Genomic DNA, 23,345 nt, shown 5'->3' with positions numbered 1-23,345 from the left:
ATAAAATCGACAAATGGGTTAAAATCAAACTTCAGGAAATTCACAGTAAAATGGACAAACATGAAAAACAAGACAAGACATCAAATATGTTAAACAAATGACATATGTCAAACTAACTTTAATTTTATTATGGTCCCATGTTATCAGCTATGACCCTTCAATGGCTTCCTATTTATGATCAGACATATATAAATTTCAGACCTGATCTTTGGTAGATTACTGCATGACATACTCCTACTTAGACTCCAATTACACTCACTTTCAGATTCTAAATAATATTATGATTATTATTATTTTCATTCTTCTGTTTATTTGAAAACAGAGCACAAGGTCAGTGCCACAAGGTGAATGGTGAAGACAGCTCTGAGTGTTTATTTGTCTTCATTCTTGCTCACGTAGCCGAGATGAAATGGACTCGCATGTTTGTGCGAATGTGTGGATGCTCGACTCTTTGTGTCCATCGTCTGTCTACACAGAGCTGACTGGGGCTTCCAGGGTGGCATCAAGACCACCTAGTGCGTGCACATCGAGCCCCTTTGAGGCGCTGAAGCAGTGCAGCCTGGGAATGATTAATGGGCCAGCGGAGTGACACGCTCCGCAGCTCAGCTTCAGACCCCCAGCCAGCTCCCCTGCTGCGCCGCCACCCGACACAGCCAGCTCAGTGACAACGCCGCTTGTACGACCACACACAACACGCTTCCTCGGTGTCACTTACCCAACTTACCCCCGGTGCCACCTCCCCCCAACCTCTTCACTAAAAAAAGCATTAAGCAGCTCCACTGTGGAGGAAACGCTAAGCTCCTTTAGCTGGTACCATCCTTCCTGCTGCGCTGTCAACACAGGCGTCTTTTTACTGGAAGACAAAGGCAACAAGTGACAACCGGCTCAGTTATAGATGCCTAACACATATGGTCATCTGCAAAATGTCTTGAACCTTCTAGAATAGCATTTATAGTAAGTCTTTACTACAGTTTTATGGGAAACTGTCATTAGTTTAGGCCTCACAGTGTGTGTGCCTGATCTCAATAACATCATGTAAATTAAACGTGACTGCTGTTTAAACCTTCACCAAGCATTAGGAATTCCAGCTGCTAACCGCCTCACACCTCTTTTCACTAACAGCAACTTCACTTTTAAACAAAGGGTAGACATAATATGCCTGCCTCAAAGAGGAAATAGAGCTGTTGGTCCCGCTTACATATTTATTTTTCCATATAACCTCTGCGGAGGCGTCTCCGAGTGGCCCTGTTGCTCCATAATGGATTTCTACATCCTCCTGTGCTCTGGCTTCATCCCTCACATACCCCAGTGACCAATTCTTCTCTGAAAGAGAATGAGGAACCACTTATTGGATTTGAGGGGATATCCAGCAGGATAGATAGAGAACAGGAAAATTCTCTGGCTACCAGACATCGGTCCCTAAATGACTATAAATATCCTAGGGTTCCACATCTGCTCAAAGGCGGGAAAACCTGGAGATTCATCAGCAGGACTCTCCCTCTGCTCACTGTGTGTGTGTGTGTGTGACTGAGGCAGACTGCTTTGGCAGCCTGGGAGCAAGGAATCATCCACAGGCAGAGGATTAAGCCGCCTTCCAGTCTGCTGTAACTCTTCCAGTCTGAGTGGGCATGTAGACTGTTCCCATCCTCCTCTTATCTCTTGTTCAGGTCGTCACAGCTACCGTGGGGCAGATGGCTCACGATTCCTTAACAGGCTCAAGCCAAACAGTTGAAAGTGATTTCCTTCCTCTCCTGATTCGTCTGAGACGTACAACAGACGGTTTCCTTCCATCTCTGCTCACAGGAAAACCTCCGGCGCTGACTGTGCGATCTAAACTCAGGCTACGCCGAACAGCCTATAGCCTGCACACACCTACGTGTGTTTATTTACACAGATAGCGAGGCAGTTTCTCATGATAGGGAGTCAGAGATAATGCCTTGTATCTGGTTCCCACTTATACAGACCTTTTGGAAAAATGACCTCAGAACAAGAGCAACCAAACATCATGTTAGATTTGACCATGACATACAACTGGTGCAGTACCTGGGCTCTGTTACGGCAGCATTTTTGTCTTGTGGCACTAAACAGAAGACTTTAAAGAAGTCACAGAAGTGACTGCAAGGTTTCTATTTATTTATTTTAAAATGCATCAAAAAGACTTAATGTAGACACTGATGCGGCGGTGCTTGCTGAGAAGTTACAGTCTGTTTGATCTCACAGCTCATTGTGCTTGCTCTGATTTTGATCTGAACATTACAGATTTGAAAATTAAAACTGAAACTAAACAAAAAACCCACAAACTGAGTAGATTCTTCGACTGACCTGAGGTTACCAGACGTCGCTCATTATCTCTACTAGCATATTGTGCATTAGCCACAAAAAACCCCAACAGAAAAAAATGTTAGCATTCCTATTGCATTGTGGGTAATGTGCATATACAGTGAGGCTGAGATCAGAAAGTAAAATCATAAATATTTAACCCTGTTTTATATACAGTCATTAGCCTCTGGAGCTAGAAATGAAGCCAGAGCCAAAAACTGTAGTTCCTAGAATGACCACTTGAGGCTGGCTTCTAAAGTGAGTCAGTCTTCACAGACTCCAGTATTAAAATGCTCAACTTCTGAGCTGAAATGAAAATGAACATGTTTAAATTCTTCTAAAATTTAAATTCTGTCTTGGTCTTGGTAGCTAATTTTTAAGTTCATGGTAGAGGGAGTAAATTTTTATATAAATATAACCTTTAAATGGGATAATGGCTTAAAGCAGCGGTCCCCGGGCCATGGACCGGTACCGGTCCGTTAATCGTTTGGTACCGGGCCGCATGAGTTGATGCTCGGGTGTGATGGTTTTCAGCGTTTTTATTGGTTTTTAGCGCTATTTTTTTAAATCATTTTTATCGTTAACTCGGTTTCCCTGGGACTTTTCCTGTGTATTATGAATAAATCTTTTTTTGGGGGTCTTGTATTTATCCGCCACACCTTAAAGGCCGGTCCGTGAAAATATTGTCGGACATAAACCGGTCCGTGGCGCAAAAATGTTTGGGGACCGCTTGTTTACATACAGTCTTTGGCCTGTGACGCTGTTGTTATGGCAGGTAACTGATAATGATTTGCAAAAATAAGGGGCACGTCCCTTTAAACAGTAAAATGATATACTAGTAATAGACCAGGCAGGTCTGACTGACAGCTGAGGCCTTCGTACTGCATTTGTTTTACTCATCACTCCAGTAAGGTTCAGGTTCACTGAACATTGCCGCTAAGATTTCCTCAGTTAACGTGCCTCAGGAAGACACCAAGCCTTTTCCTCTTCACTCAGTACCATGTCCTGGAAGCCACCTAGCAACCAGGACAAACTTTGAGACGAAATGTACACAGCAGTAACAAAATCCCTGTGACTTCTCAGTGTTTCCATAAAAGCAACCATTAACCATTATTTTCCTAATTTTTCCCCCTCCTATCTGAAGAAAATTTGATGCTGCTCACACTCTAAGATTTTTCCTAAGTTGGTGTACAGCTTTCCTTCACACCTTCTTTGACTTGTAAAGAGTTTACACACCACTGTGCGCAAAAACTCCACAAATATCTCAGTGAATTGAATGAAACTGAAAAACAATCGCACTTAAGCTTTATCTTTGATAGCTAGGGCAGGGGGTTAAATGTGCAATCTAAAATACACAGGAGAGACATTTTTGAGATGGGAATGTGGCCAGTTATAAATAGGCCTGTGGAGAAAAGTGGAGAAAAGCACAATAAACATGCCACAAGAACGATGGATTGTCACCTCAGCATTATGATTTACAGCCTAGTGGCTTCCTGCCTCTTCCTCCCTTATTCCCTCTGCACGGGTGAACACCGTGGAGCTGCCGTGTGCCGGAGTGTTAAAATAACCTCCTTGCTCTGTGGGGGAGATTTGGACCTCAGCCTAACACTGGAGTCCTGCAGCAGCCTTGCCCTGTTTAAATGTTTAGGACAGGTTTAGTCTGGAGAATACCTCTTATGACCACAAGCTCAATTAGGCTCCATTCATGTAATGTCAGGTTTACTGTAAATACAAGCCGTGAGCCGGAGGAAACTATTCAGGCCGGCCTCAGTTCGGTGATTACAGTTAGGATAAGTGGGTGATTTTCAAATGTCTCCCTATTGTATCAACACTCAAACCACAATTCCCATAATCCAAAATTACTCACAAGACACAATGAATAAGAACTATAGGCTGCAGTAATCTAGACAAAGGACAAAATAAGTACAAAGCTTGTGGTGCCACAAAGGCCACACTGCTCCAAAGTCTTATCCTACGTCATGCCCTGTTCCAACCAGCTAGCTTTGTGACTCAACTTCAGTGACAGAGAACTTTTAAGATCTTGGTAATGACATGGAGAAGAAAGGTTTGTCAAAGGTATATGGACTTACAGCGATAATGTATGATGTAGGAAATCTGGCAAATGTTAAGAAATTAGTAACAATTTAAAAAAAAATTAAACACGGACTCCTGATCAGATCCCACTGCTTACTTATGCAGGTTAAAAATGCAAAAGTAACTTTAACTCCATATACTCTGGCCTACAGTACCGTGCAAAAGTCTTGAACCACCAGCGTCTCCTTAAGAAATTTGAGGAAACTGGGAAGCTGGATAAGTGGAGGACAAAAGAAGAAGTGGCAGGTTTAATCTACAGCCGATGAACGGTATCTGAAAATCATGTCATTAAAAAATAGGAAACAAATCCAACAAAGACCAGATACAGGACCTGAGAGATGCAGATGAACCCTCAATGAAAGGAAGAGGAAGAAACGGGGACAAAAGTCTGAGGCATGCATACTTACTCACGAACTAGAATGAAAATGAGTAGCAACAAGTCTTATGGAGTGAATCTGAAATCTTTGGTTCAAATGATCATCAATATGTATGAATGAGAGGGATCAGGCAAGGCGTTACAACAGTGAGTGTCTAGAGCCATCTGTGAAACATGGTGGAGGCTCTGTCAAGGTTTTGGCTCCATTTCATTCAGTGGTGTTGGAGATCTTGTTTAAATTGATGGAATTATGAACACAGAAAAGTAATATCAGCTTTTGATCCACTATGCAGTACCATCTGACTGACAGCAGCTTAATTTTTCATCATTACAATAACACGGTAAAAGCATACCTGGATAGAAAAACACACAGTGGAACACTGTTAGTCATGGATAGGCCTCCCCTGAGCCTGGACCTCAACATTAAGTGGTGTATTGAGCTACTGAAGTAATGGATGAACAGTTAAGAAAGCTGGGGACAGTGGTGTTATAGCATTTAGATGCAGTCCACATACAATAACCATAAAAGCTTCCTTTAGAGACAGAACGGGGGGAACAAAATTTGCTTATCAAGCTTAATGACCTTAATGACCGAGGACCTTTTCATCACCTCTCCCATAAACTTGAGGAAGGAAAGGAGCAGCACTCCTGTCAGCCTGTTTCCACACCTACACTTTGGAAGCACTCCAGTTCATAAATGAAAATATACAAGGCATCAAACAAAAACACACAGCTCTATCAGAAACTAATAAGCTTTTATGAGATTATTACTCAAGAGAATATTTCAGCAACAGTCACAGCGGGCATGTTTAGTCAGTGACGCAGTTGTACACACACACACAGCATAAAAAAGGAAGTATTCTCCAGTGAACGCCCCGCAGTCTTGAAAAGCAGTGACAGCAGGATGTTCCGTCACCAGTCCATCAGCTTTGTGCTTTAATTGGTCATTTTAAGTGCAGTTTTGTTTCCTCCAGTGGGCTGCCAGGAAGCGAACCTCAAACGCGATCAAGATTTGGCTCTGCGTTAAATTTAAACATATGACCTCTGATGGTGGGAGGATCAGGTGAGAGAGAGGCCTCGACAACAGGTCTGGACATTTGAAGAAAAACTAAGAAGGAGAAAAAAAAAAGAGAGCTAATAGCCAGCATGTAAACACATCCTTTTACCCCCCCCCCCCCCATCCCCTCGTGTATCTGTGTCCCATTTCGTTCCACAAGACGAGATGAAAAGCGTGACAGAAAAAACGAGTGACACGCAACAGAGGTTCCAAGTGAGGCTGTTGCAGTTACATGGCGTATGTTCCAGCAAACTGAACTAGTGCTACGCCCACTCCCGCCTCCTCTGGACCGCTCCCAATCCTACAACAAGAGGATAAATGGGCTGAGATACACTGGCCATTATGCGTTATTATTCATAAGAGAGGGTGTGTTATCGTTGGCACCACCTAGCAGCGGCTGTTTAGAAAGGGTAGTGAGTAACTCTGGTCATTACTGATTGCACAATTACAAAATGTGGCTGCTACAAAATGTCGGGTCGGTTTTGTTCAGCCCCCCTTGGAAGTAAAACGGGTCATGGCTCAGATCAGACAGAGCTCACACACTGCAGAGAAACTGGGAAATGCTTCATTGTGCTGCAGCACATGCAGAACACTGTGAAGGAATGCACTGAATGTTGTTAGAATAAACATTTTTTGCGTGTGTGTTTTAAGCAAGTAAAGCCAGGATAATGTCTGCAGATCAACCTGGCTGCATTAAAACCTGCAGGCAACTGCTGCTCTTTTTAAATCACCTCCAACAGGTCATTAATTGACCCACACAAATTATTACCAGCTAATCTTAAACTACACTGTCTAATGGTAAATTGCAACGAGCTGATGTCACGCTGCATTACCTAATGACATGCACTACACTGAGGAGGAGAGTGGAGCTCTGCTCTGGCCAGGCTGACTTTGGGTGGCTGTTTATGTTGAGGCAGTGCATTCCCCCATTCGCCAGGCAACCAAACGGTTTACGAGCAGTTACTCACACAAAAGCAAGGGGCGGGCTGATTGCTCAACTAATTGATCTCCACCAGAGATCACAGAGCCGTGCTCATAAAGAGAGAGGGGGAACGCCTCCCATGACATCAGCGCATGCTGCACGGCGAGACGGGACCTGCAACTCAGGGAAAAGACTTCTTCCCACACTGAGAGATGCAGTCGGCAGAGAGTTTACACACATTTTGCAACCAATAATCAGCAGCGGGGTACTCTGCTATTAGACAAAGTGGTTGGTGGTATAATGACAACCTTATTAGAACTCCGAAATATAAAATAATATACACATAAGCTTCATGGGAAACATTTGCCATGCCACCTTCTCTTTCAGTGTTGTGCAAAAATTTGCTTCCAAAATCTTGATTATGCCTAACACCCACAGGGAAATTCCTGTTAGGTCAGAGGCCAGCTTTAGTTGCTGAAATTCCCTTTTTGTGAGCTGACAGGTGTTCGGTGTCTTTCAGCGAGGCTGATGTGAGCCAAGAGTTTAAGCACAGATTAAAAAATCATTGTTAAATTCCATGTAGTGAAAAAAAAATCCACTTTTCATGTGTTTTATATAAATATAACTCATTTAATCCATTCTAGATTTTGGATTGGAGCAGCTATATGTTTTCCTTAATACACAGATATGAGAGAACAACAACTTTCATGTATGATAGAACTGCACAAAGACTAAGACCCAATAGCTGGGATTATTTCACATAATCCCAGTTAAAAACTCGCAATAGGTTTTTTTCTTTCTTTCTTTTCTCTCTCTCTCTCTTTTAAACACAAAACATCAATTGATATCTGCACCGAGGCCAAAAGCAAACACAGTAATGCCGCACGTTTTCACACAGACGAAGAAACATGCTGGGGCCTGGGCGAAGTGGCAAAGAGTGATGGCTTTAGATAGTCTTTCATTGTGAGGATAATTCAGTTCATTAGCACCACTCATACCTTTCATCTCTTATCTGGTCCCCGGGTACAAAGTGCAACCTTGTGTTGTCTGGCAGCTCATCGGAGGTGAAAGGTGAGCTGAGCGATGGCTCATTGTGTTTCTGTGTCTGCAGTAATGGTAGCGGAGCCGTCGCAACTCCCGCCCGCAAGGAGCAGATGTGTGACTGCCAAATTAGCCGTGATGGCATCATTAGCCTGATAGCATCTGCCCTCATAAAACCAGGCAGATGCTGCTAAGCTGTTCTGTTAGCCTTTGGCCTTCATATGGAGTGGACAGAGGTAATGGTTCTCGTCAGCTTTGCTTTTGCTGTCACAGACCATAAAATATGTGATGTAATGATAGCTCTCTATGAAAGTGTAAAAGATGTGGTTACAGTTGTTTTCAGCCAAAAATTCAAATAACCCAAGGTGGATAGCTTTGCATTGCCGTCACGCATGCCGAAAAGGTAGCACCAAGCCAAAGTTTGCGATGAGCCATGCTCAGTGTGTGAACTAGTCTGATAATGCCAACAGATTCCAAGTCTTGACTCCTGGTCCTTATCCATATCTTGCGTTGACACTTGATGGCTGATACCAGTCACCCTGAGCGGGTAGACCACATGGGTGGGCAATGCAGTGGAGTCGGGGGGACACAATGAATGTGAAAACAGTCAAGTCAAGAATCCAGCAGACACTCTGCAGCCTCAGTGTTTATTTTAATGTACATCCTGCCTGGCTAGAAATGAAATGAACCAAAAAGAAGACATTTAACTGTTATTTATGTTTCTGCCTCAGCATTGTGCCTTCTTCAGAATCATGAATTTAACTTGATTTGTGGAACATCTCCGTGGGCTGGCACTGAAATGAGCTGTGATCATTCAGCCCCAAAGGCCAAACAGGCAGTTTAGTAGCTGGGGACCAAAGAGGACATTGTGGCATATCTGAGTTTTGACCGTGCAGCTATTTTCTGTCGCCACAGCCGACAGACTTGAGAGAGAGAGAACGTTAACACGAGGTTGACCTCCTCCTTTATGTAATGTGGATGAACACAACAGTGAGTGAGTGAGAGGTGTGGATTGAACCAAAAATAGTTCCAATCTGTTTTTTTTTTTCCAACAAACTTGTCTCAGATGCTTATTTAGTAAAAGATCACGCACCAAATGTAACACTGTTGTTTAAAAACTGGTCAAATGATTTCTTGTATTTTAAAAGCTACACTTTGCTATGATGCGCTCATCACAATGTCAAGATAAATACCCAGTGAGAGGCTTGTAGCTCTGACAGTTTCCACAAATATGTCAAAGAACTGTTTTGTCCACCTTGAAAATTACGCCCCACGGCTGCAGTTTGGCTGCGCCCCAACTGGTCACAGAAGATCTCATTTTAAAAGGATTTGTTTTTCTTCCCAGTGTTGCCGAGATCTTGCTCATAGGGAATTGTAGGATCGTAGTGATTTTATTTACCTCACGATCTGTGACTTGGGGCTCTATAAATAACACTTATGAGTTCCTCTTATTTCATAATTATTGTGCAGCATCATCGCCGCCACAGACACACGAGACTGAGACGAAAACTGATTTCACAAAAAAGCTAAGTTGGCATTTTTTTTAATTTCTGTTGCTTTCCCCCAAACTACCATCTACTGACTATTAAAGGAAGTGGATTTTTAAGCAATTGCAAACTTGACTTGCCACTTGGTGATTGTATGATAAACAGTGCAGTAAATCCTGTTTCTAAAATCCTGTAGTTAAGTGCATGTTGCTCTGGTTTCTTGTCCCTGGGAAAATATATGGACTGTAATTGTGAGGCGCTGGATAGTTTTGATCTACAGTACTGCACAAAAGTCTCAAGCCATCCTTCAATTTTTTTTAGTATTTGTGTCCAACGAGCCAGACTTGCCTGTAAATTGTCTTGAACAATAGGTTTTCCAAAGTTCTTCTTTGGACATTGGCTGCTTTCTGTCTCATTTTCAGTCCAGTCCTTCTACCTGACCATTTTCAGTGGATTAGTTTTATTTTTATTTTTTTGTTAGGGACCTATGAATCATTCAAGCATAAGGGATGAACCAGCGTTGTGTCTACACATAACAGACAACTTAGCAAAGAACCAATTTTGAAGTGTATCTTGTCACAAACACACATTCTTTGTTCCCCCTTTTTTTAATATAAAAAATATGCCAAAGACACCACAGTTTGACAGACATGAAATACTTTGGCATAAACAAAGTTATTCCCAAAGAGCTTTTAATCAAAAGCTTTTCTCTGCATGGTGTACAGTGTGTCATTAGAAAATACATAGAATCACAGAGATGCATCAGTTGATCCAGTGAAGCCTCATTAGAAGTGGTGTCAGTGGAAGAGTGGAAGAAGCCATTGTTGAGGAAGGGAAACAGAGAGAAAAGGCTGAGGTGTGCTGAATTACACAAGAACTGGACTGAACATCAGCAGCAACTGGTCTGATGGAGTGATGAATCCACATTTAAAATGTTTGGTTCAAACTTTAAATAATATGTACAGAGGACAGAGGTGTAATAGTGAGTGTCCACAGCCATCTGTAAAAGACGGTGGAGGCTCTGTTATGTTTTGGCTCTGCATTTCAGCCAGTGGTGTTGGAGATCCTGTCAAAATGTATGGAATCACGAACACAGAAAAGTACCATCAGATTTTGATGCACCATGCAGTAACATCTAGAAAGCATCTGATTAGGAACAGCTTCATTTTTCACCATGACAAAGACCTCAAACACACTGCCAGTGCAGAAACAAAACGACCTGGATAGAAAAACACACAATGGGACAATCAGTGATGGATTGACCTCAACATTACTGAAACAGTTTGGCATCATCTTGACAGAGAACAGCCACCATCCAAAGAAGAGCTTTGAATATCCTTCAAGAAGCCTGGAGAACTATTCCTGGAGACTACTTAAGGAAGAAAGCTGCCTAAGAGAGATCAGGCTGTGTTGAAGAATAAAGGTGGTCATACCAAATATTGGCCTTCACGCTTTTTGAAACAAAACAGTTTTTGCATTATATATTGTATTTCCATGTGTCTTTTGCACATGTTTCAATAAGTAACTGAACCTTTTTCCATTTTCCTAGCAAAATATAAAGAAAGCTGCTAGAAGGATGTAGCTTGTCACTGGAAAATACAGCATGTACTCTCTGTAAGGAAATGGCTCTCTCGCTCTCGTGTGATATTGAATATCTGAATATGGAGTCTCTCCTTTTCTGTTTAATATAAATAAGTGATAAGTGATAAAATGCAGCAAAATGAAGGCCGCTTTCTCATTTTTCAAACATCCTGCTACCTCCAATATGTGCCTCATTAAAACCACATCTCGAATACCAACTCCTCATGTTCCGATTCAGTTGTTTATCTCATTCATGCCATCTCCTTTTTGGCTTGATCAAAGAAAAACAAAATCTTTAAATAATTTTCTTATTCTGATGCTTTGTTTGTTTACATAACACCAAGGTGACGGGGCAGAGGTCGTTGCGTAAACCCGATCCATATTCTGCGAGAGATTGAAATCTCCCCTTTGCAGATCCATTTGGTTCTCGTTCAGTGTTTACATTTTTTTCTGAAATCATCAAAAGCACTCCGGAAACTTGTAAAAGGATTCATCATCTGGAGTCCTTGTTGTTGAAGTCCTTTGTTGTTGTCTTTGCCCTCATCAAAATCGCAGCTGCTGCAGCGTCGTGTGATCGAAACGTTCATTGTTTAGTGTCGTGAATCTGGTGGAAGCGAGCCTGGAGGCAGCTGCGGGTGGGAGTGGGGGGTCGTGGATCATTTTTATGCCTTTGCATCACCGAGTCAAACGTGCTTTATTAAAGAAAGTCCACGAATTCTGTGCGACACAAGCACTGACTTGAATAGTTTTGCTAAGAGGACCATTCTGGGGCCGCGGCAACTGCAACACTGTATTTATGACAAAGATTTAAGGGCTGTTCATCATCAATCATCTGCTTTTCTGTCATCCGTTTTATGCAACATGATGTGATCAACGACTCCGTGGCGTCTTTATGAGCTTTAATAGTAACGACTACTGCCAGAGAATTAAGGCTAATCTCTTGGTTGCATTATTAGAAGTGGATTTCTAGTTTTAAGCGTCAGATTAGGGCATGACCTTATCTATTAAAACTACACTGCTACAGCTCTCTCTACAGTATTTTATATTGTATTATACTGTATGCAAAATGTCATTGGAGGAAAAATCGCTATGGAAATCATCCAAAAAGACTACTTTTTATTATAAATATTTTATAATACAGTTTTATAGTTGAAAACAATAAGCTGTAAAGAAGGGTGTAACTGTATAGCTGAAGCCATAAAATAGTTATGCACATGTTTTTTGAAATGATAAAATGTTGGGGGAACTGTAAATGTATTTTTGAGCTCCATCTAGGAATCAAAACTGATGTTGGAGAACCTCCTAAAAAAGCTTTCCATATAAGTATCGCTTTTCTGTGTGTTATTACTAAATGATACTACACTACTACAGAGACATAGCTGTGGAAATGAGGGAGAAAGCTCACTTATTATAGTGTAAGTCATTTAATACAATCTAAGTGTTACTTTTCTTTTTATAATACACATAAAGCACAGAAGCACTTCATGGATATGAATGAACTCTTGCGACTCTTCTGAAATATCACCCACATATGCGCCATAGGTGTTATGCAAGCATTGTATAAGCGCTGTGCACTGGAATCAAGTACACGTGACGCATTCGTAGTAAGTGCGCGTTTGTGTCTCCGTGTGCCCAGATCAATAAACCCACTGTTGTCGTGAAAATATGGCTCTGTAATCTGCAGCCTAAGTGCTGTCTTTCCCTGAGATCACAGACCGCCATGAGACATGAACCCTGTTTGAATTGGCGCACGCCTCCGGCTCATGATACCAGCGACTGTACAGGATTATACACAGTGAGAGAATAATTGCTCCTGGATAAACAACAATTGCGCTGGAATTCGTTCCTTCTCCGTCTCTGAAGAAGCGGCACATTCTTTTCAGCCGACATCACACACACACACACACACACACACACACACACACACACACACAGAGAAAGTAATTCTTTGCCTCACTTCGCACAAACGCTCTCATACATGTTGTATGGTTAAACATCTGACACCTGTTGACAGGGTTGGTAAATTCCTGCTGCCTCTATGGCGCATTTTCCAACCATCCGTAACCAAATTTCATTAGAGATCATCGTGCACAGACATTTGATTGTTTCTGAAGTGTAATTCCCCCCCCCCCCTTGTAGACGGGGCGAAAAACCGCCTCCACCGAGCTGTGGGATGCGTAATTTTCATCCAATATGCACACCCACCGAGAGCGCTTCCTTACTAACCCTGATAGATGGCACTTGAACATAAATAGATTGGAATAGCATAGCTCTAAGTAGGCCCTTGAAACCAAATGAAAGCAGACCCAGAAAAGACACATTGCCACTCTGGATGTCCAATCAAAGCAAGCAGCTGTTTTGCAGTAACCATTTCTTTCTAAACTCATAGAAGATGAAGCTCCGTCCTGCAGTGTGTCTCTCTGATTGCATACAGTATACTAGACCTAATAAAATAGCTTATTTAACCAAATTAACTAAATGTGCTTCTTTAATGAGCTGCAGTCACCCCACTGAGAACTTTTACACCAGTTTTTGTATTAGATGGCAGCAGCATGCAGTGGAATTATTGGAGTTACTGGCTGAGATTTACCTGTGGCCGGGCTTTTCACTAACTCAGTTATTTGGCAAATGTGTGACAGATTTTATTGAGAGGCATTTGGAGCCTGCTGCTGCACACATGGCTTATTATCAGCACTCAAGCTATTGTCACTGCAGGAAAACCACTACAGTGGCAGTGTGAGCAGAGTGGGGATGTGTGGATGAGATAACACAGCTCATTAGAAGAGCCTGGGGACAGCTGAGGAGATAGCACTTATTATTTTTCATGATGCTCTCTTGCAAACATAGAAGTTTTTTTCCCGTGTAAAGTAAATGTGTAAAAAACATTGACATCAAATTTTTAAAAAAGAATGAAATTAAGATGTATTCCCTGCTTTTTTTGTCAAAGGTTGTTGTGTTTGGAAAGTGATTGTGTGCTTTTAAAGGATGACTGAAGTGTTACAGCATGTGGAAAGATGAAAAGTGCAATACCAGCATCGGCCTTCTTGGGGAAAGACAACTAAGAGCATTCCGTTACCTTTTCATGAAAAAGGCCCTGTTGCATTTTCCCTCACACTTCCCTTAAGTGGAGATAACATCTGGGATAAGAAAGCAGCAAAGAGTAAGAGGGAAAGGGAGGAGGGAGCCCGTGTGTGTGTGTGAGTGTGTGTGTGTGAGAGAGAGAGGTTTTTCAAAGCCTGGCGTAGTGCGTGTTGAATCAGTCTTGGGGAGGGAGGTGTGGGAGATAAGCCTGCGACAGCTGCCAAACACCTCTGTGTTTTACTGTGTGTGTGTGTGTGTGTGCGCTTCTGGGCCTCCCATTCAAAAGCAGTGTTTCTGAATCCCAGCCACCTGCCAGCTCCGGTCTCTTATGGCAGGTGTGAATCAGTTTGTACGTGATTCAGACCACTGATGAACACGGAGCATATGTGACAGTCTTATCGCCTGCATCTCCCTGTAATAACAGCAAGACGGGTGCACTGATGGAGAGATTACCAAAATGTGAGGTACTGTTGGGGCTGCTCATAAAAATGGTACATGACTGACTCAGACAAAAACAAAGAAAAAAGTAAGAAAAAATAAATTATATATATATATATAACACAAATGTGATAACTGAGAATTAAAATGTGTTCAATATTAAAACAAATATGAAATTATGGTATATATATGAAACAACTTGCAAAATTACCCTGCCACAAAAAACACTAAAGTTACCCCAAAGCAGTGTCTTGTTTCACTTTTGCTTAAAAGGCAGCGCATGCAACAAGACCTGGCAAAAATTATGGAATCACAACACTTGAAGTATCCAGCTTTTCACTTTGTAGCAAATAGAGCACAAATATGACACAAAACAAAGTTTGAAATGTGTGGTGCATGAATCAAACAAGTTTAATTAAATTAGCTTAATTCATCACATATATCTTCCAAGTAGAGGAAGAATTGCGGAATCACTTTGTATTCTGCGAGTCTAAAATAAATACCTGCACAGATCTAAATATGTTAAAACAAGCTGCTGTACCTGGCTAATTGAAAGGCAGCATGGCCCCAGCAAGAGAGCTGTCAGTGGAAACAATGGAAAAGATTATGCAACTCCTTAAAGATGTTATTTGCACCAAAACAACAAATGAAAAGCAAATGTGCAGAAACGTGAGCCAGTGTTTGCAAAGGAACCGTAAGAAATGGGCTGAATGAAAAGGGACGTGCATACGGTAAAGCCAAAGTGAAAGACTAGCACTAACACTGAAACACAGGACAATAAGATTACAGCAATCATGTACTGTCTGCTGACATTATGCTGAAACATTAGTCTGGTGACGTTTCAGTGAAACAAATAAAGGCGACTGCCTTAACCTCCTAAGACTCGAACTCTTTCATGGCATGCATTTTTAATTTCTCTTTGCTATTTTTTGGAACTGATGAATGTAAAAACTCTTTTTACCTGATTGTGCTCTACAAGGGCCTGAGAACCACATATAACAACCTGATGAATGTCCTGCAAAAACACCAAACCTGAATCAAATGAGTATCTTTTGGAGAACTACAAGACATGTTGAGGAGGTCATTTAGCTGATTTTTGGATCAAGGTCACATCCAAAACCTGCAGGACACTGGGAGGCCTGAGAACCACATATAAGGACATTTGTTTTAAATTTCAATAGAACAGTGGCAGTACAATGTCCTCGTAAGTGGATATCAGGCCCTTGTAGAGCAAAGTTTTGTATTGGTGTCTAGACAACCCAAAATGTGATGTCCACATATGTGGATGCCAGGTCCTCTGAGGTTTAGAAAGAAAACAAACACATTTCCCCTCATCCTGCTCATTTATCAAATATGGGTTGAATGTCAGGTGAAGGGCAAAGAGAAGATGATTACCTCACCAGGAAAGCCATCATCGTCATTTTCAGGATGGTAATGTATCTTATCACAGAGCAAAGAGAGAAGTCTGATTGAAACTTTATGGTGAAAATTGGAAAATAAAACGGGGGTTTCTGACAATGCCCCGTTCTGCAAACCCAACCATTCAACAGCTACTCAATAAATGTGAAACCCGCTCAATGTAGAATACATATATATATATATAATCACTATACTTTCAGGAGAGAAGGACACACTTCAATCAGTACACACCCTGTTAACTGGCTACCCATAGTAATTAAGGGCATTTATTACTTAGTTTAGCCGGTGGTAATAAAGCAGCTTACTAATTTTCTCTTACTAATCTTCCTCATTGATGTTCCTCTGAGAAACATAACTGTGAAAATCACAGACTTGAGATAACAGAAGCTAGCTAACATTTTATGGATGCTCCATATTTACAAAAAAAATGGACCTAGACACAAAAGCATGTATTTAATGGACTATGCTTATAAAGTTTTGACTTACCATCTTGATTTTTATTTGTTTTTTTACTTTCACTTTGAACAGGAGGTAGAGCTAGAAAGGTAAACAGTATCAGTTATTGCTAGCTCTAGCAGTTAGCTTAGTTAGCGCGTCAATACCTCAGTGTTATGACAATTTTCATAGAATTTAATGAAGTACTTATACAAAATCAACACTGTACACTTGTACTAGCCTATGCTTATTTTCACCATGCTTAATTTTCTGCTCAACATTTGGAAGCAGCCTCAAGTGGCTCTTGGAGGAAACACACTTTGTGTCACTTGTGTGTTTTGAGCCAAGCTCACAGCTCACTATAGCTAGTCAGCTGATTAGTTGCTTAAACTAAGTATTAGTGTCATTTCAGTGACTTGAACTTGGTTTAATAATACTTGTTCTGATACACTTCTTGTTATAGCTAATAAGCTAATTGAATTGTACTGTGTGAAAGTGACTTTGTGAAAGACGAACTGATCAGTGACAAATGTGTGAGTAATTAAACAGGTACAATGTCATTTTTATTCACACGAGCTATGATTTTAGAAATGAATTCTTTATTTAATGCATCAGTGCAATATGTATCTTGGGGTCGATATTAACAAGTCTCTCAGATGCGTGGGAGAGCGGAAGAAAGTTTTCCTGCCTGACATCACCAGAGTTCAGAGGTTAAATTCACAAGCAGGTGGCCCAGCGACACAGAGCCTGAACCAGGACGTTTCTTTTAGAGGCTTCATTATTTCCAATCCAGACCACAGCGCACCATCTGTTTCAATAACCTCGTCTTACTCTGACGAACCCATACTGGGAGATTGAACTCTGTGATGTTTTTTAAGAAAGTGCATTTTCTCAGACTGAATTTGGCTGCCTCATAATTGCAATTTGGAAAGTCTTTAAACCTTGAGTGCCGAGTTCATCACTGTCAGATAACAAGCTCATATTTCTAAAACGTCAGCTTTTCAGGAGCTAAGAAAAACAGCGCTGTTTTCTAGCTTGATGACACCGCATTTGGTTTCGCGTGTCCACGGGTTTAGAGTGTGTCAAACGACAGGGGACTGTGTAACCATGCAACCAAAGTGAAAACATGAAAATCAGAAAAACTGAACCGTTTTCAATGGCAGTACCACAAAGGGTTGTTTAAATTCAATAAACTGAGTAATGAACTTATTATGCTTAGCCCAGCTGCAAAATGTCAAGGTAGGAGTTTCTGCATTACTGATGAAAGTCTCCCTCTCTCTTTCTCTCTCTATGCACTCAGCCTGCCACTGCAATCTGCATGCCCGCCGCTGTCGTTTTAACATGGAGCTGTACAAGCTGTCCGGCCGTAGAAGCGGTGGAGTCTGTCTCAACTGTCGCCACAACACAGCAGGACGCCACTGCCACTACTGCAAGGAGGGTTACTACAGGGACATGACCAAATCCATCTCTCACCGCAGAGCTTGCAAAGGTAACAGGATGTTATGGTGTAATTCTTGGAATATGAATGATCCTCAGTCTTTCTGTAAGACCAACCTTTGGACACATGTTGAAGGTCTCTTCCAAAAGAAAAAAAAATGCTGTGCTTGGTACAATGTATACAAGTAGAAATACAACAGTTTAAAACAGACTTGAGTAAGCGACTTTTGGCTGCTGCCTTATCACCGAGGTTTGGCATAGCAGGTAGTTCTATGTGTTTGACTTTTACACCGGATACTCTTCCTCACATATCCCCAAAGGGATTTGTATCTCCGCCTGGGATGAAACTGGGGATGTTTCGCTTGTTTGGCAAATGTTTAAATCCACCACACTACAGAGCCAGCAAAACAGATTTGAATAAGCAACATCTAAAAATCTCATATCTTGTAAGCTGCACAAAAAAAAAGCTTAAAGACAAAAATTGAGGGCTTTCAGGTGTGGTTGCTTGAAAAGAGATGTCCACTAGGTGTCACCTCAACTCATCTGTACCACTGAGCTGGACCTCTTGAGCATGTTTGTGGCGTTGGTGTGCTTGGGATTATAAAAGCCCAACATTATCTGAATGTCATTATCTAAGTTGTCTAACTTAAAAAAAACATCCATCGAGTTAGTGTTCAGTATCCCGTTGGCATAGGATGAAAGCAGCTACAAGAAGTCACCAACTGGTTTGCGAAGTCCTGTTTTGAAACGTTGAGGTGGGTGTTTCTGACGTGGTTTTTTGAAGCCAGATGTAACAAGTATGTGTCAGATCTCGTTGTGAAATTGCAAGTTGTTAGCCAGTGAGGATTCCCCAGATAACCCTGCAAAATAGACTTTTATTAGGTATGACCCAGAATTGTATCGTTATCGACTATTGTTATTTCTGGCTCCAAAAAAAAGTGCGAAAAAACCATCACATGCCCACACCACCAATGTTTGGGTATGTGATCTTTTATATATAGTCTGTGTTTGGATCCAGAAATCCCAGCCCTTTAAAAGAGAGACTACAAAAAAAATAAATAAATGAAACTTAAGTTTAGTAATACAAATTTGGCCGAGAAATACTACAAAGAAACCCTCCACAAAAATCACAAAAGAAGGGAAAGATATGGTTTTTATAGAAACTGTAACCTCCAAAACCAGGCTCTGTGTAATAGTTTATACACTCACTCTTCACCATGCTCAGGTATGACAAGAATTCGTTAAAAAGTTTCGAGTAAAGCACACACCTGTCTTGGTGTCGATGAACCGACCCCTGCAGCTCCCCAGATATTTGAGGTTCTCAGTGAATCCCTGACAAGACAAACATAACAAAGCAAAGGTGCGAGCTGATCCACTGAGCGGAGCGGTGAAAACAGCTCGCTAATCGTCCCTCTCTTCCATTCATACTTCCAACGCACGTACGCATGTGCACGGGGAGAAAGGAAAAACAACACGCGCACACAGGTGTGAGCACATACGTCGAGCTGCCGAGGATTAATGTGCGGGGGGGAAAAAAGCTGAGCTCCTTCTGTCTTGCAGCACCTCTGGGAGTAAAGACAGGCTCAGAGGCCCTGAGCAAACAAACTGCTGTCACTCAGTCACATGCACTGGCAAAATACTCCACAGATGCACAAACAGTCCTGTGTGAGATACAGTAAGAGTGCATGGACCATTGTTCTTTATTTCTTTAATCATTCGGGCTAAAGTTTGCCTTTTGGATGGAAAGTCCATTCATCTGGAAAACAAATAATGTAAATTTTGACTAATTTTACAGCAGTGCCTTGGCATGCTTTGTTTAAACAATATTTCACCCTGCCTCTGTGCATTTAATCTCCAACCTCTTCCCACACACTAATGACAAATGAGAAACTCTGGATAGATGCTCATAGTGTGGTCTTCAGCCACATCCACCGCTGAGCTCTGATTGGCTGGTGACAAGGTCTTGGAATGCCTATCCTCTGGTGCCCCTATCCTTGGTACACCGCTGGCTATCAAAACACAGGCACAGCAACGTGATATTTCCTACTGCATGCCACAACAGCTTCCTCTCCTAATTCACTCCGACTTCTCCAGCTCGCATGAAAGGAAGGCGAATGCACGAGAAGCATTTTATAGAGGCGTTTTATATCAGAGACACCCTCAAACAGAGCTTGCTGCATGAGGCGAACTCAAGCCTGATAGATCATCTGCGCACTTAGCTTAAAACGTGACGAATGGTTCTTCGCGGCGCTGTTTCAGTCTGCCAGCCTAAACATTTTCTCAGGCTATATTTGGGGAGTTGTTCAGTTCAGGGGGTCAGAGCTAAGAGCAGGTTAATTTAACAGAGGTTCTCACTGCGCCTAATGGTGAAGCAACACCCATACATCTTTCCAAAGTCTTTCCAAACAGCTGTAGTGTAACCTGAACACTTGAAGCCCTTCTTCCCATCCCCTTCACGTGCGCTGCTCATTGCTCTGGAATCAAACCCAAACAGCCTGATTGCTGCCGTACTCCTCAGGTGACAAAAACAGGGTGATGTGACATCAGTTAAAAACCGCTATATTTATTGTTCAATTCAGCCAACCATCCCACTCTGCTGTTGTTGGACAGGAAATACAGCGCAGCGCCAACACAGCCAGGAGGAAGTCTGCTTTCATTCTCCGTTCCTGCGCCCGCCTGCTCCCCCTCCACCCCCCAATACTTCACATCTCAACAAAAAACATTCCTCCCAATAATTTGCTTAATAGTTGGAGGTTTGGTGGAAAAAAAAACAGGCTCTTCCTTTTACTGTGCCTACTTTTCCAATAGCTACATGGAATGCCTCATGCTTTATTTCCCAGATTAACAACTTCACCCCTCATCAAGCGCAGTGTAAACATGGCTCATGGAGAACCACAGCGCACACCGCCCGCCCCTAACAGTTTGTTTTTTCTCGAATCACCTCCTACGTTTGGCAGCCTAAAAGTATTTAACTAGGCACGGTGAGTCCAGAGAGATGGAACTGGTACATGGTTCACTGCATCGTACCCCCCCCTTCCCTCCAAAACCATTCAGTAACCATTCATGAAATTTAGTCATGTTTCCGGTATTTAACACCTGCTATGAGGGCAGTAGTAGTGTAGTTTTCCAGTGGTTAATATACAGTCTAGCCTATCCTTCCGCTTACACACTTTTAGATAAAATATTGTTTTGGAAACCTTAAAGAGTTTTGAGTCAAGTCTACAACTACTTAAATAAATATGATTCAGAAAAATAATATTTAGGAAATATGCTTACTTACTTTCAGAGTTAGTGTTATTGTTATGGATGTGCCCAGTTTAGGCACATCCATAACGATGACTCTGAATCTTTAGCTGAATTCTTTCTTTGATAGAAATCTGAAATAATTTTTCAAGATCAAGACATTCAATTCAATTCAATTCAATTCAATTTTATTTATATAGCGCCAAATCACAACAAAAGTCGCCTCAAGGCGCTTTATATTGTACAGTAGATAGCACAATAATAAATACAGAGAAAAGCCCAACAATCATATGACCCCTATGAGCAAGCACTTTGGCGACAGTGGGAAGGAAAAACTCCCTTTAACAGGAAGAAACCTCCGGCAGAACCAGGCTCAGGGAGGGCGGGGCCATCTGCTGCGACCGGTTGGGGTGAAGAAGGAAAACAGGATAAAGACATGCTGTGGAAGAGAGACAGAGATTAATAACAGATATGATTCGATGCAGAGGTCTATTAACACATAGTGAGTGAGAAAGGTGAGTGGAAGGAAAAACTCAATGCATCATGGGAATCCCGGCAGCTCTCGTCTATTGCAGCATAACTAAGGGAGGATTCAGGGTCACCTGGTCCAGCCCTAACTATATGCTTTAGCAAAAGGAAAGTTTTAAGCCTAATCTTGAAAGTAGAGATCGTGTCTGTCTCCCGAATCCAAACTGGAAGCTGGTTCCACAGAAGAGGGGCCTGAAAACTGAAGGCTCTGCCTCCCATTCTACTTTTAAATACTCTAGGAACAACAAGTAAGCCTGCAGAGCGAGAGCGAAGTGCTCTAATGGGGTGATATGGCACTACAAGGTCATTAAGATAAGATGGGGCCTGATTATTTAAGACTTTGTATGTGAGGAGCAGGATTTTGAATTCAATTCTGGATTTAACAGGAAGCCAATGAAGGGCATATTAGTGGCAGACTTAAACACCCTCATTAGCAGTAAGTAACTGCAGTACTAGCCAGCTTAAGCTAATGAGGCTTAGTTCACCTATAACAACAGAGGTAAGTAGCATGACTGACAACACTGACACCACCAAGCTACAGGAGATGTAAACTAGACTTGGAAGAACCCCAATTTCTACTTTGAACTATAAAGATGTCATTCGTCACCTCGTGCAGCTATCTTTAAAGGTACTGATAGTAAATTCTTGTGTTTAAATACTGAAATAGCTTAAAACTCCCCAAAATTAACAACAGGCATTAACACAAATGGAGTAAACATCAAACTTGTTGTTGTGCTCCTCATTCCTGAACCATTTTTGCTTCGTGGCAGGGTCCATTATCCTGCTGAAAGAGGCCACAGCCACCAGAAAGTACTGTTTCCATGACAGGGTGTACATGACCTGCAACAATGCTGAGGTCCAAGTGTCAAAGTAACATCCACATGGATGGCAGGACCAAGGTTTGCAGCAGAATATTGCCCAAAGTATCGCTCTGCCTCTGTTGGCTTACCTTCTTCCCATAGTGCAGGTGTCAGGTGTTTCTACATAGCCAGTCATTCATGTGATGTAAATAAAATGTGATTTATCAGACCAGGCTACCTTCTTCCATTGTTCAGTGCTGCTGTTCTGATGTTCACGTGCCCATTGTTGGTGTGTTCAGTGGTGGGAAGGGGTCAGCATGGGCACCCTGACCTGTCTGCAGCTATGCAGCCCCATACACAACAAACTGTGATGCACTTTGCATTCTGACGCCTTTCTATGAGAACCAGCATTATACAGCATCCCATAAGAGCTGCAGGTTTGGAGATGCTCTGACCTACTCATGTAGCAATCACAGTTTGGTCCTTGCCAAACTCTCTCAAATTCTTACATTTGCCCAATTTTCCTCCTTCTAACACATAAACTTTGAGTGCATAATGTTTACTTGCACTAACAGGTGCCAGGATGAAGTGCAAAGTGTTATTCACCTCTCCTCCCCTCCGGTCATAATGTTATGCATGACTTGTGTAAGTACCTTTAAAGCATGAGTGTACTCAAAAATTGTAAAACAAATGTGCTAAAGAGAGTCTCCACTTACAATTAGCAACTCTGTCCTAGTGTGTGGAGAGCTCATTAATCCACTTAAACACCATAATAAAATTACAATCTTTCATGAAAAAATTAGGCTTTTTCTTTTTTTACACTGCAGCTAAATAAATTAGAGACACTTTAATTTTAAAGTCAGCATCCAGATACTTGCTTCTATTGCTTGCACTGGATCTTAACAGTTGCATCCATAAAAGCTCTCCTCCAAAGTCATATTTCAATGTCTTTTAGTTGTTGGCTTTAATCTCTGCTCCCTGAAAATGACAACATGCTCGTCTCCATCCTGCTGTTATTAATATCTGAAGCAAAGCCACAACCTGCTCATGAACTCTTTTGTCAAAGTGACATTTAACTCCCTGTGGT

General features: G+C 41.8%; 1 protein-coding gene across 2 annotated transcripts in view; it reads left to right on the top strand.

Moving 5' to 3' along the window:
- ntn1b (netrin 1b) overlaps positions 1-23,345 on the top strand; it is a 48,848-nt gene that overhangs the window by 9,558 nt on the left and 15,945 nt on the right. For both annotated transcript variants that reach the window (XM_031748332.2, XM_039610721.1), the window contains exon 3: positions 17,551-17,739. In XM_031748332.2, coding sequence (XP_031604192.1) covers positions 17,551-17,739 — 189 coding nt within the window. The remainder of the gene's footprint in view (positions 1-17,550; positions 17,740-23,345) is intronic.

The sequence above is a fragment of the Oreochromis aureus genome, linkage group 4 (assembly GCF_013358895.1).
Source record: "Oreochromis aureus strain Israel breed Guangdong linkage group 4, ZZ_aureus, whole genome shotgun sequence".
In the NCBI taxonomy this organism is placed as follows: Eukaryota; Metazoa; Chordata; class Actinopteri; order Cichliformes; family Cichlidae; genus Oreochromis; species Oreochromis aureus.
The sequence above is the reverse complement of the archived record's forward strand: the minus strand, read 5'-3'. Positions and strand labels throughout refer to the sequence as shown.